The 16997-nt window shown below is 39.2% G+C and overlaps 1 protein-coding gene across 1 annotated transcript in view; it reads right to left on the bottom strand.

Annotated features, from left to right (window-relative positions):
* Positions 1-16997, bottom strand: part of RAPGEF5 (Rap guanine nucleotide exchange factor 5) — a 223447-nt gene that overhangs the window by 125119 nt on the left and 81331 nt on the right. Inside the window, exons 8-9 of the mRNA XM_077809349.1 lie at positions 7430-7506; positions 879-1004 (exon numbers count right to left, since the gene is read on the bottom strand). Of these exons, the coding sequence (XP_077665475.1) occupies positions 879-1004; positions 7430-7506 (203 nt within the window). The remainder of the gene's footprint in view (positions 1-878; positions 1005-7429; positions 7507-16997) is intronic.

Below are 16997 nucleotides of genomic sequence, written 5' to 3'. Positions count from 1 at the left end.
TTTTCAGCTGACCCACGAGAAGTCTCCTTGTACTGCAGAGTAAATAAAAATGGGGGAGACATGCACATTGCATTTCAGGACTCAAGTGGGTCGCAGTTTTTTTTCCTCTTCTTTAGAAGTTTTAAATGAGTATGTGACCAAAAACAGCATCTCCCATCAAATGAAACCTGAACAAACAATCTGCAGCAGGAGGATAAAAAGGTTACATTGTGCTATCAGCAAAGCAGCTAGTATTTTAATGCATTTTCAGTCTATAGTTATTATTTGAATAAATGCTTTTAGAAGCAATGAGCAGCAGATTGCTATTTTCTTCAGTTGAGTCAAAGTAAGTTTTGGTTGAATACACAATAATAATAAAAAAAGAAACTGTAAAAACTCACTATTTTAAACCCAATTATAATTCATGTTGGAAAGTTCCCAGTAATATTTTCTGCCAAAATATTATAAAAGCAGAATAATTTTCTCTCAGGTTCTTTAAAAAAAAGTAATGGTACTTTAAGCATGTATCCCTTTAAAAAAAGAAATCTGAGAAACATATTTTTAAAAGAAAAGCATTTCACAAAAATGACCAACTTTTTGTCAGAAAACACTCTGAAATCACTCCCCTAACCTGAGGGAGGATGGCTTCATGCCTATTATAAGCTAGCAAGGTTTATCAGTTATTGTTAATGTTAATAAAATAATAATGATAAATAATATGCAAATCTTATTCCATTTTGATTTTGTGAATTTGAAGGAGGCCCATTTGACATGACAGAACAGATGTAACTCAATGTGCCATGGGACCTAAAATCAAATATTTTTTTATTTTAAGTTTACAAAAAAGTAGAAAACATCTTTCCTTTCCCTTCTAAACAAACAAATGAGAAATGTCTTACTTGTTCTGTCTTCTCTGGTTCTTTTCTATCCACCTGCAAAAACTGACAGTTTTCCCTTGCCAGCTTCTGAACTAGTTCAATCCGTCCAATGTCATCTCTTTCCTGGAGCTTGCATAAAACCCCTGCCTTGAGGGTTGGAGAAAGAGCAAATAAATATTTAAATCCACAATCCCAGGACATGACAGTGACACAAGTTTTAACTTTACAATAAAAACATCTGTTCTCTCATGTTCACTGTAATTCTGAGCTTTTTGCTGAACTAGAATAAAATAGTTGCTTCTTGGGAAACAGCACAAGAAGTTCTCAGGCACAGCTGATTTACCCTATGTACTGTATCTACATTAGGCAATTGAAGGCAGGGCTAGCTAAATCAACTGCTATTGTGTGTGACTGATATACTTGTATTTTGTTTGTTCCTGTCAACCTATTTCCTGTTACATAAGAGAACCATAGCAAGAGGTTAAAAACTCATGGGAAAGTTAGCCAGGAACAGCTCTGGAAAAAAAGGATGGAGTGCAATAGAGTCATTCCTAAAAATAACACAGCAGAACCTCCCGTTTCTCAAATGCTGCCCCTTCTTCATGTATGTAAACTACATCATTTAAATAAAGTTACACAAAATTAATTCCTCCATTATAAAGGAGGTAAATACAGTGGATTAATTAATTCTTCAATTCTGTTTAAAGGAGGACAATGTGGCATACGTTACAACTAGCACTAGATTTCAATTATTTTAAACATAAAATACTACCAGTTACTCTAGCTGAGAACCATGGTGGTACTTATTTTGATGGTATTTTGTTTTGGTCTGCAGCACTGGCGTGTGTTTGTAAAAATGGCAAAGCTCTCTGGGGCAGGGGGCTGTCTTTTTGTTGTGTTTGTACAGAGTATAGCACAATGGGGTCCTGGTTGACTGAGGCTCCTAGACACTATGATAATACAAATAATAAATAATAATGAAGGCATAGACACACTCTTCACACAGACATTTCAAACACATAGCTATCTGAGACCTCACGTGAGCCCTCACTGTAAAATATTATCTATTATCATGTACCTCTATGGTACATGTTGCTTACTGCAAAATCAGTGGCCAATCATGTTCTATCACCATCCATGACCTGATCACACACAGGGCCTCTGACTTTAATTGCGTAATTGAGAACTGGCTGGATGACACTGCAGGACCATTACTAGCCCAGATGTTTCCTGATGGCTATCAGCATGAACATTGGGAGGTTCAGGGAGGGGATGTGCAAAGACGGGAGGTTGCAGGGAGGGAAGGAAAATGAGCTTGTCCCCTTTTTACATTGTATAAAGTCAGCCTGAAAGGGATGTGCGGTGGGAAAGGAAGGTTTTAAACATAGAAAATCCACACATACCCCATCCTTTCTCACGTGTGTAAACTGAATTTATCTTAATCTCTATGGCAACTGGAGAACTAGGAAGATTATAATATCACAAGAAACAAGAGAGACTGAAAGCTGATGAACAGAGTAGAGAATTATATTCAGAATATTTAAAAATCTGATTTTTGTATGGTTTTGTTAACATCTATTTGACTCCAATGCCTAACGAACATTTAGGACAAAATTATGTCTTTGTGAAAGATCAATCATTTAAGATGTGACAGCCCAAAGGGCTCTCCCTCCCCCCACCTCCTTTAAAAAACAAAACAAAACACTGAACACTCCTCAGGCCTTTATATACAGCATAAAGAAGCAAAAGATTTTAAATATCCTTGGAGGTCACTTTCAAATACAGGATATGCCCCACTCTAAAAATGGATTTGCGAGACTAGCACATCTTTTATGCAGTATATTTGTGGGGCTCCTGAAAGAAGGTAGTGAGACAGCTAGGCTTGCAGTGCCATCAATATGCTTATGACTCTGATCTACATGTCTCTTTTCATCTGAGATCGATGACACACTCTCATAGCTTCAGGTGGTAGCAGCGACTAGGGCCTTGATGAAAGCTATCTGTCTGAAGCTGAGTCCAGACAAGATGGACGTTACATTGTTCAGCTGGGGGAAACATCAGAAGGAAGCAGTGTAGGTAACATCTGTATCCCTACCTTACTTTTGATAATAAGGTGAACAGTCTAGGCTTCCTATTGATTTCATGGCTGTGTTTTTGATAAAGTAGAAGCAGTAGGCAAGAGTGCTTTTTTCATCTACTTTTGTCAAGACGACTTTGACTCTTCATCTTGGAAGTGATCTCACCAGCAGTGTCATGCCTTTCCCATCTGCAGTTTAGAGGACGGTAATACATTACAGCTGGACCACTTGGAGATTACAGCTAATGCAATGCGTGTCCGACCCCTTACTTAGTAGAGATTCTAGCTGAGTGCATGACATCTATGCTCCACAGTTCACATTGGCTTCCAACCCAGGTACAATTAAAAACTGACCTATAAAGCCATGCAAGGTTCGAACCGGACTACCTTAAAGGCAGTCTCCTCGCCCTTTTTATGTTCCATTCTAACAACTGAGATCACCAGAGTGGCCCCAAGATAAAAGTCCCAATATTTAAAATGTCTGTGGATTGAGGCAGGACATTTTTAGTGAAGAACACCATATAAATGCAATGCCCCCTCAATGAGTCAATGAATGTTTTTTGACCTTCAGCATACGTTGCAAGCCTTTGGGATTTATTAAAAAAAAATTTTAAAAAAATTGAAGGAGTAATGAGGATGGGGGGAGGATTACTCCTTTTTCTATTAATCCCTTGTAAAGGTGGTGCTAGCCCACTGGGGGGCCTTAAGCAGGAATACTGGGGGCCCTAAGCTGGAACTAACAAATACGTAAAAAAGCGAATAGCAGGCCCCCTTGAGCTGCTCAGGGCCCTAAGCAATTGTTTAGTCTCCTTATGCCTAGTGCTGGCATTAATCCCTTAACTGATATTCGCACACTTTGTTAATTGCTAGTGTGGTTTCTGCTCCGTAAATACGTTTAGACGGTATGAAAAACATCTCATAAATAAAACAGACATTAACACTCACACACATACACAGTATGCACACTTCAATATTAAAGATAACTAAAGATTTAAACTCTATCTTTATTTGGATAATTTAAATTCACAATGAGTGTGCCCAATTTTGCCCTCTGATATAGCTATGTAATTCCCACTGAAGTCAAAATTCCTGTCTGAAGGGACAATTAGTCCCACGACTAGGCTGGCCAGATAGCAAGTGTGAAAAATCAGGACGGGGGTGAAGGGTAAGAGGAGCCCATATTAAAAAAAGCCCCAAATATCGGGACTGTCCCTATAAAATCAGGACATCTGGTTACCCTACCCACAATATTCAAGTGAAAAGAGCATCTTGGAAGAAGAAAACTTGCCAAACTTCCCACCTTTTCTCAGTGGAACAAAATAGAATAATTACCTCCTTCCTACATGTTTGAGTATAGTGAGAGTAGAACCTGATCTCGTTACCTTTGCCACAGAAGCAGTCTTTGTTCACATAAGCAATTTCATAGGATTACATGGTCCAGTTCCAAATAATGGCCAGTTTATGAATTATTGTTCTTTTATTTAAGGTAGCAAGGCGAACACAATAAAATGTACTTTACTGTGGTTTCAGCAAAAAAGAAAGACAACATTAAAAATCTGCCAGGGAAGCTGAGGCATAATCAATGTTGGAAGTAGACAATATTTTCAAATTCAGCCTTAATTTGATTGGTGTAATTAATGCGAGCTATAATATAAAGGGCTAAATATTTTTTCATAATTAAAACAGAAGGTACAAAACCCCTATTTGTCATTGTGATTTCTCCAATTATTCTGACTTTCTATAGTACTTGGAATAATTTTTCTGCTAACTAATGTAAGAATCCATCTAGGTCAACTAATTAAATTATTCTGATAGTTTCTGAGAGCCGGTTATGAGGACGCAATAAGATTTTAATATTCTTGGTCATTTTCACTTGTCAATATAAATTTAATTTTCAAACAATGTGTTTAATGCTGTTAAGTAAAACAGTTAGAGGCTAGCCTTCCTATCAGCAAGTGCAATTTGTACCCACAAAAAAAACCCCTCTGGGTGTAAATCTTGATACTTGCTCCTCTAACAGGTAGCTAGAGGTGCAAGTACTGAACTTTAGATCCACAATTTATTTGCGTGCAAATTGCATAGGTGAGAGTTGTACCGGACTTTAGTTTAAATAATGTCAAAAGAATTTAAGCTTTATATTAAGCTCAGTACTGTTCATGGCACAAAATTAAAGGTGTGCATTTAATTTTCAAAATAGCACAAGAGATTTCACTGTCCCTCCTTATACAAAGGGAAAATCAGTTAGTCACTACTGTGGTTTGAAAAGCAAAGATGTTGACTCTACAAAATATTTTTCTGAAATGTACTCTGGAAAATATTCCCTTTTGAAAGACAAGAACACTGAAATTAATAAGCTAGAAATGAGATGAAGGTGAAATAGGAGATTTCTAGGCAGATAGGAAGGCATATTATTTTCATCACACTCAATTTTAAAAGTCACAGGGTATGATCCTCCTCACTCTTACATCAGTGCAGGGTAACTCCATAGACTTCACTGGAGTTACTCCTGATATACACCACCCTGGGAGCAGAATCAGCCCCACCCCACCCCACCCCACCCCCCAATTACTTCAGAATTTTGCATTACAATCACTGACTCTTTATATCTCTCCTACAAACAATGCCATTATTACAGTTTTCAACTTTGTCAACCTGCAGACTAAGGAGCCCATGCCCAACTCCAGCAAACATTTCTGTGTATGTGAGTGATATGCAAAATGTGTGTAGACCCACTGAACTAAAAGGGACTACAAGTGCTTAAATCTAAAATACAAGCATAAGTGCCTAAATTAGAGTAATGACAACGTCTGCTCTTCAAAGACTATCCTCAAACTCTATTACCACACTTATTGGACACCGGTCATTTATTTGTTTAATTGTAAACATGCTTTACAATGTTTGTCAAACTTGGAAGTAGGTTTGCACTCAAGTATAAACTGGGTGAATTGAATAATTGGATATACTGCCACTAAATTGTTATTGTTTTTTATAATCTCTCCATGTAATCTTATTAGTTTGCTGTTTATTAGCTCTTAGCAGGCATAATGACCTTTTTGTTTTCAAAATCTTTGTTAAAAACTTGAATGAACATTCATATAAATTAATTCTGATAACCAACCACAATCAGACAGAAATACACACAGACGCTGAAGTTTTGGTGCCAGAATTTCACCCTGGGTCTTTTCCCTTGCTCTCTAATATACTCTTTAGCTTTAAGGCACTCAACCTCTTCCTCTCACAGATTTGAATTAAGAGTAAAAAAACAGAGTAACAGACATTCATGCTATGGAATTCCATGGTGTAGTGGAGATATTGGAACACTGAATATTTTTGAAGAATTTAAAATTTCCTTTAAAAAATAATGCTTAGCCTGTCTACTTTTATTGTTTGGCGCTCATATACTATTGTGATGTCCACTCTAGAAATGCCATCTATAATAGATAGACACATGGATTTCAGATTGTGAACTAGTGCTGAAAGGTCTTCTAAGATATGTCTACACTGCATGAAAAAACCATGGCACCAAGTCTCAGACCGCATATCCAATTGACTTGTGCTCCCAGGGCTCTGGCTGCTGATCTAAAAATTGCAGGGTAAATTATCCTACTTGGGCTGTACCTAGGCACTGAGACCCTCCCTCCCAGAAAGGTTTCAAGAGCCTGGACTCCAGACCTAATGAGAATGTCCACATTGATTTTCAGCCCTGCAGCCCAAGGCCCACAAGGCCAAGTCAATTGATCCAGGCTCGGAAACTTGGTGCTGCAAGCTGGTCTTTGCTGTGTACTCACACTTGAGTCTGAGCTTTTTGGCCTTTTAGTAGGAGTTTGGCAGTCAGGGTAAGAGAGGACATCTAATAAAACTGCAAGATATGGGTGCGGAGGAGGAGGAGAAAGGATGGTAATTTGGGGAAACTGGATGATATTAAAGATAAGTAGAAGATCTGGGTATAAAAGCAGATCTCTGTGATCCCTAACACCCCTTAAGCTTAGGGCTAGAAGAGGATTAAAAAAAAGAGACAGACAGAAAGACAAGGCTGAGAGAAAAAAGTCAATGTAGATCTTAATAATTTAGCCATGTTTACATATAGTATTTTGAGTGTTCGAGGGTTTAAAACCTCAAAGATAGGTCAAATAAAAAGGTCTTCAGAATCCACATCTACTTACAGTTATTAAAATTCCATCAGGATGCCACGTGCACATACCACTTAAAAACAAATCCAATTTGAAAATAAAATGAGGGATACAGGGTATTTTTTATGAGCAAGTCTGAACTGAGATGCCATCTAAGAACATCTTTCCAACTTCAAGATCACAAGTTTTACTCCCAATGTGATCAGTCTAGTGTAAATAACTATGGGAGACAAAATCTAGCATAGTTTCAGTCTCATACAGGTTACCTACTTAGAACATAGGGGAAAGTCTATGTTCCAGTGCTAAAGGCCCCAAAAAAGTGGGGCAGAAAAAACCCCTCAAATATATTACTCTTATATATTTACCTGTGCATCAGAAGCATATTTTAAGTCTTCTGGCCCTTTTGCTTCCTGGTTGCTGTTTTCTTCACTTTGATAAACTGCTAAAACAAAAAAGGAGAGTACTGAAATCAGGCAGGTTTAAATCACAATGATATAGACAGTAGCATGATCCAGGTTAGAAGGAACAGGAAAAGTCAGGAGAGCAGGGTTGTAATCCTAGCTTTCTCATTAACTCAGAGAGATCTTGGACAAATCACTCTGTGTCTTATTTTTTCCAGCCTGTAAAATTTACATGAAAAGTACTAATTATTCATACTAATAAATAATAAATATTAATAAGTTGTTTTTGACAAAACGGTGGGTTTTAAGGAAATAAGAATCTTTTCTAGAAATTTTTCAGAGTAGCAGCCGTGTTAGTCTGTATTCGCAAAAAATACAGGAGTACTTGTGGCACCTTAGAGACTAACAAATTTATTAGAGCATAAGCTTTCGCAGGCTACAGCTCACTTCATCGGGTGCATTGAATGGAACATATAGTAAGAAGATTATATATATATATATATATATATACATACATACGTACATACATACATACATACATACACACACACACACACACACACACACACAGATTGACAGAGCCAGAAGAGTACCCAGAAGTCACCTACTACAGGACAGGCCCAACAAAGAAAATAACAGAACGCCACTAGCCATCACCTTCAGCCCCCAATTAAAACCTCTCCAGCGCATCATCAAAGATCTACAACTTATCCTGAAAAACAATCCCTCACTCTCACAGTTCTTGCGAGACAGACCAGTCCTCGCTTACAGACAGCCCCCCAACCTGAAGCAAATACTCTCCAGCAACCACACAACAAAACACTAACCTAGGAACCTATCCTTGCAACAAAGTTCGATGCCAACTCTGTCCACACATTTATTCAAGTGACACCATCATAGGACCTAATCACATTAGCCACACCATCAGGGGCTTGTTCACCTGCACATCGACCAATGTGATATATGCCATCATGTGCCAGCAATGCTCCTCTGCCACGTACATTGGCCAAACTGGACAGTATCTACGCAAAAGAATAAATGGACACAAAGCTGACATCAGGAATCATAACATTCAAAAACCGGTAGGAGAACACTTCAACCTCTCTGGCCACTCAGTAAAAGACTTAAGGGTGGCAATTCTGCGACAGAAAAGTTTCAAAAACAGACTCCAACGAGAAACTGCTGAGCTTGAATTAATATGCAAAGTAGATACCATTAACTTGGGTTTGAATAGAGACTGGGAGTGGCTGGGTCATTACACATATTGAATCTATTTCCCCATGTTAAGGATCCTCACACCTTCTTGTCAACTGTCTAAATAGGCCATCTTGATTATCACTACAAAAGTTTTTTTTTTCCTCCTGCTGATAATAGCTCATCTTAATCAATTTGCCTCTTACAGTTTGTATGGCAAATTCCACCTTCTTCTTACTATATGTTCCATTCAATGCATCCGATGAAGTGGGCTGTAGCCCACGAAAGCTTATGCTCAAATAAATTTGTTAGTCTCTAACGTGCCACAAGTACTCCTGTTTTTTTTCTAGAAATAAAACTTAAGGTTTGGTAATTCATAAAGAACAACATTAAAAAATTAATGCCTTTGCTTTCATTAGATTGATGATGGTCAATTTTGACAGAATGAAGTAAGCAGACATATCGCTCACCTCACCTTTTGGAGAGTTCTATGTAAACAAAATGATCTCAATCTTCTAATACCAAAGAACACCACTTTCCATCAAAATCATCACAGAAATAATGGTTGCAGAGATAAGCATTTTGAAGGTTACGTTCCACTAGTTTTAGCTTAATTAACACTGTTAAACACCAGTAAATTGTGCCAGAAGAAAGCTGCAAGCCGATATTTTTGATTTAAGCAAAAACAAATTTACTAGGTTGAATGCAGTTCCTGGCCAATGGGAGCTGCGGAGTCAGCGCTCGGGCCGGGGCAGCACGCACAGCCGCTTGCCACACCTCCACCTAGGAGCAGCCAGGACAAGTCACTGCTTGTAGGGAGCCGCCTGAAGTGAGCCCCCCCCCTCCCCCCTGGATTCAGCACCTCAAGCTCCCTCCCACACCCAAACTCCCTCCCTCTTAGTTAACCAGCATTTTTCACTTACCAGCACCCCCCATTCCCTCAACATGCTGGATAAAACAGCTTTTACTGTATTTAACTCAAGGATATGCCTATACTTAAACTGCTACCACAGCACAGCTGCAGCTTCACCACTGTAGAGTGTCAGACACTCACTACAACAATGGGAGAGAGGTTCTCCTATGCCGCTGTAGTTAATCCACCTCCCCAAGAGGCAGTAGCTAGATCGATGGAAGAATTTTTCCATTGAGCTAGCACTGTCTACACTGGCGGTTAGGTCTGCTTAGCTACATCACGCAGGGATAAGGATTTTTCATACCCATGGGTGACGTAGCTGGGCCGACCTAACTTTTTAGTGTAGACTTGGCCTTTAGGCCTGTCTTTACGTGGAGTTATTCAGGCCTTTGCTCCTAATGTAGACCTTTACTAGTTATGGAATACATCCAGTATATACCATACTTGCAAAGCACACCTAGCGTGCATGCAGCTTGTATGGACAAAATTGTACTTTGTACCAGAAAAATACGCCCACTCCCCCATGAGCAAACCAAGCTACACTAGTAAAAGCACAGTTTTGTTGGTATAACTGCATCTAAACTATGGACTTCTGACAGCCATAGCTACAAATCACACCTCTTCACATCTCTGAGCCACAGAGCTATGCTGGCAAAAGTCTGTAGTGTAGATGTGGGCTCAGGAATAGGTATTCCAGAATAGTTTTTCTGGAATAATTCCATTTTCTTATTCTGAAATAAGAAAGCCTACACATGGAGTTACTCAGGACTAGCTGTTCTACTTTAAAGTCATGCCCTACCTGGTTTTGGAATAACTTCCTGTGTAAACAAGCCCTAAGTATGTGCAGCACCTCAGCCCTTTAATTACAAGCTGAAAAAGCTCACAATCTAAATCCAATCCATTGGCCTCAATGATTGCTTACTGTAGGAAGTATACAGAATGAACTCTGTAAGTCTCTTCTTGGGGGCAGGAAGGGTAGGGGTCAAACAGCCCTCAGAAGAGGATAAAGGTTTCAGCAAAAACAGTTTGGGTTATTTTACTGCACAAAGATACTCCTTGTATCCGCTCTCCCTGCTCCTTGCACACCCACAGAAGGACCTGCCACAATTTGCCCCTAAATCATTTATCTTGACCATGTATCTGGTGATGTCTTCCAAATAAGCAGACAGGTGAACATATTTTTTTCAATGATGCTTACAAACACCTCAACATCAAAGTGTATAATTGGAGGGTTTAATCAACCCTTAACTACCTCTTCATGATTTGTTCATGAAAAAGTTACTTCATATTCCACCTATAAACATTTTAAAAACCAAGATCAGTCTCTTAGAAATATCACGGTATAACTCAGAAAATTTTGTGTATACAAATTAGTTCTCACACACACAGGAAAGAAGTTCACACAGACACACAGTGCTTCCGTGCTGATACAAGAACATCCCCTTGAACTCAAACACATAAAACAAATCTATGGCTCTATAATGGTATAGGCTGGTACCCTAATGGGCTTTGTGTATGTCGCTGAATTTCAGTCATAAAATGAAAAAAAGTAGGCAATAATTTCGCTCTTTCATTAACTTTATGTAAAAATAAATAAATAAAAAGCTGTGACATTGAAAATTTAGCTGCAGAAAAAGTGACCAGAGGGTAAGGGTGGGATGGGAAAATACTTCCCAAGCAAATGTTGATTCTAGGACAGTTCCTGAAGTGCGACATGTACATAAAAATCTGCAAATTTGGGAACCAGGCCAAGCACTTCCTTCTATGCCAGTATAAACTGTGCTTCTGTCTTCACAATACACGTAGTCCAGATCAGAGGAAAAGCTCTCTTATAAAATAGTAATAAGAATGAAGGATAACACGGTTTATTAAATCCATACGTATCTGATTGCTACACAAACAATATCAAAGGTTTGCAACTAGAGGCAGAAAAACCCGCAAACGAATGTACAGTAACCAATCCCTTTCTACCTACAGCTTTTCCCTTCTTTTAACCTACAGGAAAGGTCACCGTGAATGAAAAAGTGAAGATGTTAAATGACCATTAGCTTGCTAAAGTGCAGTTCAAAAGTAGCTATTTGCAAATGAGTTTAAGGAGTTCAGAATGTTGACTTTAATGGTCACTTAAAGATCACCAGACCATGGCTTGATTTAATTTCCTTGCTCCCCTGTGGACTACAGCAGGGACCTTTCTAATAGTGGGAGTAGAGAATTCTTCTAGGAGAGACAGTGGGTATTTATATGCAAAGGGGATCATCATTCTTGCTAAGTAAGGTTTACTTAATTTCTTTTGGTTATTTTAGAAAGAAATAACTTACTTCAACCTTAATGGAATATGCACTTAGATGCACAATAATCATGTATCATTCATATGGCTGAAATTAAGGTTGGGTCAGCACTTGCATTTTAAATCCCTGTCTTCCAAGGGTCTACCAATCATCCAGAGAAGTCAGTTCTGGGTTGACACTTGGCATATAAATTATCAGCCCAGAAAGGATTTTCTGGTTTGTTTTTTGCTCATTTTTTTCAATTAATTGTTTGATTTTTAGCCAGAGGCATTAGGAAAAGTAATAGTTTGCTATTTTTTGTTTCTACAGACTTCAAAACACAATTGCTGTAACATGTATTGTCGGTTAGAGATGAGCCAAAGTAAGAATCATCTCTTAGTCAGGGGATCCAGAATGGGGGCGGGGGCAGAGGGCCATGGCCACATCACTTTTAAAAATGGGAGAGTTATGTCTTCCCACATTTTATGGGCTGTAACGGCGAGCAAAGGCGGGGGGGAAGGGAGCGGAGAGGAGCGGGCAGGGTCTTGGGAAGAGGTGGGGCAGGGCAAGGGTGGGGAGAAGGGGTCACATAAGGGCAGGGCCATGGTTCGGGCACCAGTGGGGCCCCACACACATTTTTTAGGAAGCTTCTGCCACTCCTGATATCAGTCAACCTGTCTCAACTGTCCCCACACTCAGTTTTCTCCCCCGAGACATACAAACATTGGCAGTTTAGATCTACGTGAAGTGGCATTTACACTGCCCCTAATTTTTCAAAACATTGTATGCAGTGTTGTTGTAGATGTGTCTGACCCAGGATATTGGAGAGAGACAAGATGAGTGAAATCATATCTTTTATTGTACCAACTTCTGTTGTCTCTCTCACCAACAGAAGTTTGTCCAATAAAAGATCTTACTTCACCCATCTTGTCTCCTTAATTTTTCAAAAGCAAAAAACTCTGGCCAATAAGGTTTGCAAAGCTAAGACTATCCTGAATTTTTTTTTCAACCATGCCTGTCCCTGTATTCCAACAGGGATATTCCCTAAGAGAGAATAAGGCATCCTGTGTGCCAACACCACCATTAGTGCTCCCTAATTTCTGTTGTTCACTTTCGTTAAAAGTTTGATACATTGGACCATTATAAGAATCTCAGTTGTGAATGGCTGGCAGCGGAGGATCAAATTTTCAGCTGACATCAAACCAGATTTTACCAGACTTCCAAGTTCTGTGCATGCAAAAATCTGCTTTTTACAAGCGCAAACTGTTAGATATCTAACTATCTGATCTGTGCATTCCAATGACTGTAGGCACGCACAAATGTGGGTTCGCAAAAAGAAAAGGAGGACTTGTGGCACCTTAGAGACTAACCAATTTATTTGAGCATAAGCTTTCGTGAGCTACAGCTCACTTCATTGGATGCACACTTTCCACAGTATGCATCCGATGAAGTGAGCTGTAGCTCACGAAAGCTTATGCTCAAATAAATTGGTTAGTCTCTACGGTGGCACAAGTACTCCTTTTCTTTTTGCGAGTACAGACTAACACGGCTGTTACTCTGAAATGTGGGTTCTTTACACATTGATGGTGGAACACAAAAAATTGCAGCCACAATTTCAGAGGACACACTTAAAAATTTGGACCTGAAAGCAAATGGGTTACTCCATAAGAAGCATGACTTAATATCTTCTGTCCTTCCAAAATTGTCAGCAAGAGCTGCTGAGTACTCATTGTGATGGTACCCAGGACAGTGAGTCACCTCCCACAACAACTTCCAGCTTGAGAGAGATTTGCTTGTGCTTAACTGGGTGTCAGCTCCCTAACAACATCAGCCTGTGAGCCACCCAAGCACTTTCCTCTGACCTATGCCAGGCCTTACCTTACCATGCAGATTAACAATAGGTGTACTCCAGTCCTTGAGTCTCTTTGAAGTATTCCCCTGTAGGATCTAGCTCCTTATCCACTGAAGATATGAGGTCTGTTGCCCCAACAGAACAGCATACAGACCACCTTGTACGAGCTCATAGAATATTAGGGTGGGAAGAGACCTCAGGAGGTCATCTAGTCCAACCCCCTGCTCAAAGCAGGACCAACACCAACTAAATCATCCCAGCCAGGGCTTTGTCAAGCCGGTCCTTAAGGATGGAGATTTGACCACTCCCCTAGGTAACCCATTCCAGTGCTTCACCACCCTCCTAGTGAAATAGCGTTTCCTAATATCCCCAGTGTTAACTCTGGATCAGCCCCTAGCTCAATACCACGGCACTGAGATATATTTATACTGAAAACAACAATAAGTTTATTATCAAAGATTCAAGAAATAGTGAGTAAGGATAATGGAAACAAAGGGTTACATACAAAACAAAATCATAACATGCTTTCTAGGAAGATTAAACTATTATGCTAACCTCCTGTGTATTGAAGTTTCTCTCACTCAAAGCTTTTTGCAGCATTTTCAACTAAGGCTGGTTGTGATCCCATTTTCATTAAAGTAATTGCACTACTCATTTACTTCACAGGCTCAAGATACAGGGGTGTCTTCCTTGCCTCCTTCTTATACCCCCCAAAGTTCGTTGACCATACCTGGAGTTAGGATAATCTCCAGTGGTTTATTCTCTGGCATGCTGCCTCCCTGTTGATTTCACATCCCAGTGTTAACTTCATATGTAAATTACTCTCCATCATGTTGGCTTAAAATTCTTAATTTACATGTCAACAGAGACAGGCAAAAAAAATTCTTTTATATGACAGAAAACCTGTTTGTCATCTCTATCTTGATACAGACTTTAGCGCATATTTTCAGTATGCATACATAAACATAACTTCTTACATAGTATCTGTACATATATTTCACAATGATGTTAATGACCATTGTGATCCTGGCTTTCATTTAAGACCTGACATGACATTCTTTGATGAATCAGAATGTACATACTACAACCAGGATATTCTTGTAAACCCACTGGTATTGAGGGTTTCATGGGTCATGCTAACATCTTAATGGATAGTGTTCACATAGATGGCTGCCCTCACTGTAAGGGCATAAAAATATAAGTTAGGTGTTTTACTGCTTTTAAAACTGAAATTAATATGGACTACAACTTTGGAGGAAAACAAATTTTAAAATGTCAGAGCTGCCCCTTTTAAAAAGTAGATATGACTCATGCAGAACAGTGTTTTTTATTAATAATATGCAAGTGAATTTTTAACATCAAACATTTGTGCACATGACATAGCAACTCCGAGTTACCATTTGGTCAATAATTTATATTTTAAACACATCCATTAGTACATGTTATCACAGCTTCTCAGCACTCCAGACTATCTGGTTTCCAGACTGTTATTTCGTTGTTGGGAGAAAAATGGCTTTAAGTCACCTGTTGTTTCCCTTGATCCTGGTGCCAATTCGCACAAGGCTAGACCCATAGCATGAGCTGGAACAGCCTTGAGATTGCTATAATTTAAACTAGCCATACACAGCTAGAGATTACTGGGGCACAGACATACCCTGGACACATTCTCCTCTTCCCACGACACAGTCTGCACCAGCAGCCAAGAAGGCGCATAGTCTAGGAACTGCTACACCAGTTGAGGAAAGCTCCAATGGGAGGGGAATCCTCTAATGGTAGGATGAACTGGAATTAGGGTTGCTTGTATTACCAAAACAGTGCAAAAGTAGACAAGACATGCTGGAAGATTTAAGCAACTGAGAAAGGGTTGGATGATTTGCACAATTCCAGATGTTAAGTAGAATTAGGGATATTTAATTTTAAAATACACAGACAATACAAAAGGATGGAAGGATGGATAGACAAGCACAGAATAAAAATATATACAGTTTCATTTTTAATATTCAGTTTTATTTAAACAATGGCAACTCTTTTCTGGGCATAATCATCTTTCCATGTACAGAGTGGAAAGAACCGTGGAAATCTCCAAGTGTGGAGCAATCCATGGAACCCATAGCATTCAGCTCTTCCCAGGGGTTTTGCTGTATTGTGCTGCAACCCAGCTAGCTTTCTTTTTTAATAAAAGAAGTTTCTAACTGCAACCAGTTCCCTTCTGGATTGCAAAGATAACCTTCACAACACAAACCAATGCAATATCGTCATACTAATTCAGTAGCCAGCCAGCCTGGAACAATAACACCAGAAGAGGTGTGAATTTCCTCCATTTGGCTTAGTAGGGTATTAAGTTTGATGGCTAATTATTTAAATGTTTACACATAACTACCATCACCGTTACTATGCAGCTCAGAATATTTGGCATTTTTCTTAAATCCTCAGTTCCCAGAGACAAACAATGATGGGGATATCTCATCTTTCATTATAAAAAAGAATAGCTCTCATGTTTGCAGAGAAAAGCTTGAAAATGTAACGTAAGTGCACTCTAGAGGCTCAAAAATCAAAACCCACATTTATTTTTAGAAATCTCATGATTTTTAAGACAATTTCATGATTTTGGGGGGCCTGACTCATGATTATGAAGTTTGAGATTGTGATATTGCTTGTTAATCTTTGGGTATGCTGCAAGGCCCATCTATTTACCCCAGGCATTTGTGGAGGGGACAACTGAGCTCTAGAGTGGCTTGGTTGCTATGACAACTGTGAATGATCTGACTATATTATAATGGCTGCTGATGAATATTAATATTCCAGATGGGGATAATGAGCAGTCCATATTAACATTATTGTGGGAACTAAAGGCCAGATCCTCCAGTCTAGGTGAGCCATGCTTGGTGACAGACTAGAGCTGAGGGCGAAAAAAATGGGGGGAAGAGAAGGAGCAAAGGTGGATTTAACCTTTTTCAGCCCTCAGATCTTGGGACTGATCTTAGCCAGTCCAAGCTCCCTACTGCTTGTATCTTCCCAGCTGTACATATAGATATGAAGGGGAAAAAAATGGCTGAACACCATGAAAACCCAAGAAGCTGTAATACAAGATACTGTCATAATCCCAGAGGAAAAAGACCTCTTGAAAACAGAATTTGGCCACTTCTTCATTCACAGTAAATCTGATCTTTTCCCAGGAATTATTGTAAATATGCAGCTTGGAAAACTCGTGGTTGACATGGTTCTTTTCAGAAACAATACTGAAATTGCCTTTAAGCCTCTTCACTCTTCCCTGCTATTTATGCATGTACATATGCAAATTACTGT

Source organism: Eretmochelys imbricata, chromosome 2 (genome assembly GCF_965152235.1).
Source record: "Eretmochelys imbricata isolate rEreImb1 chromosome 2, rEreImb1.hap1, whole genome shotgun sequence".
NCBI classification, from domain to species: domain Eukaryota; kingdom Metazoa; phylum Chordata; order Testudines; family Cheloniidae; genus Eretmochelys; species Eretmochelys imbricata.
The sequence above is the reverse complement of the archived record's forward strand: the minus strand, read 5'-3'. Positions and strand labels throughout refer to the sequence as shown.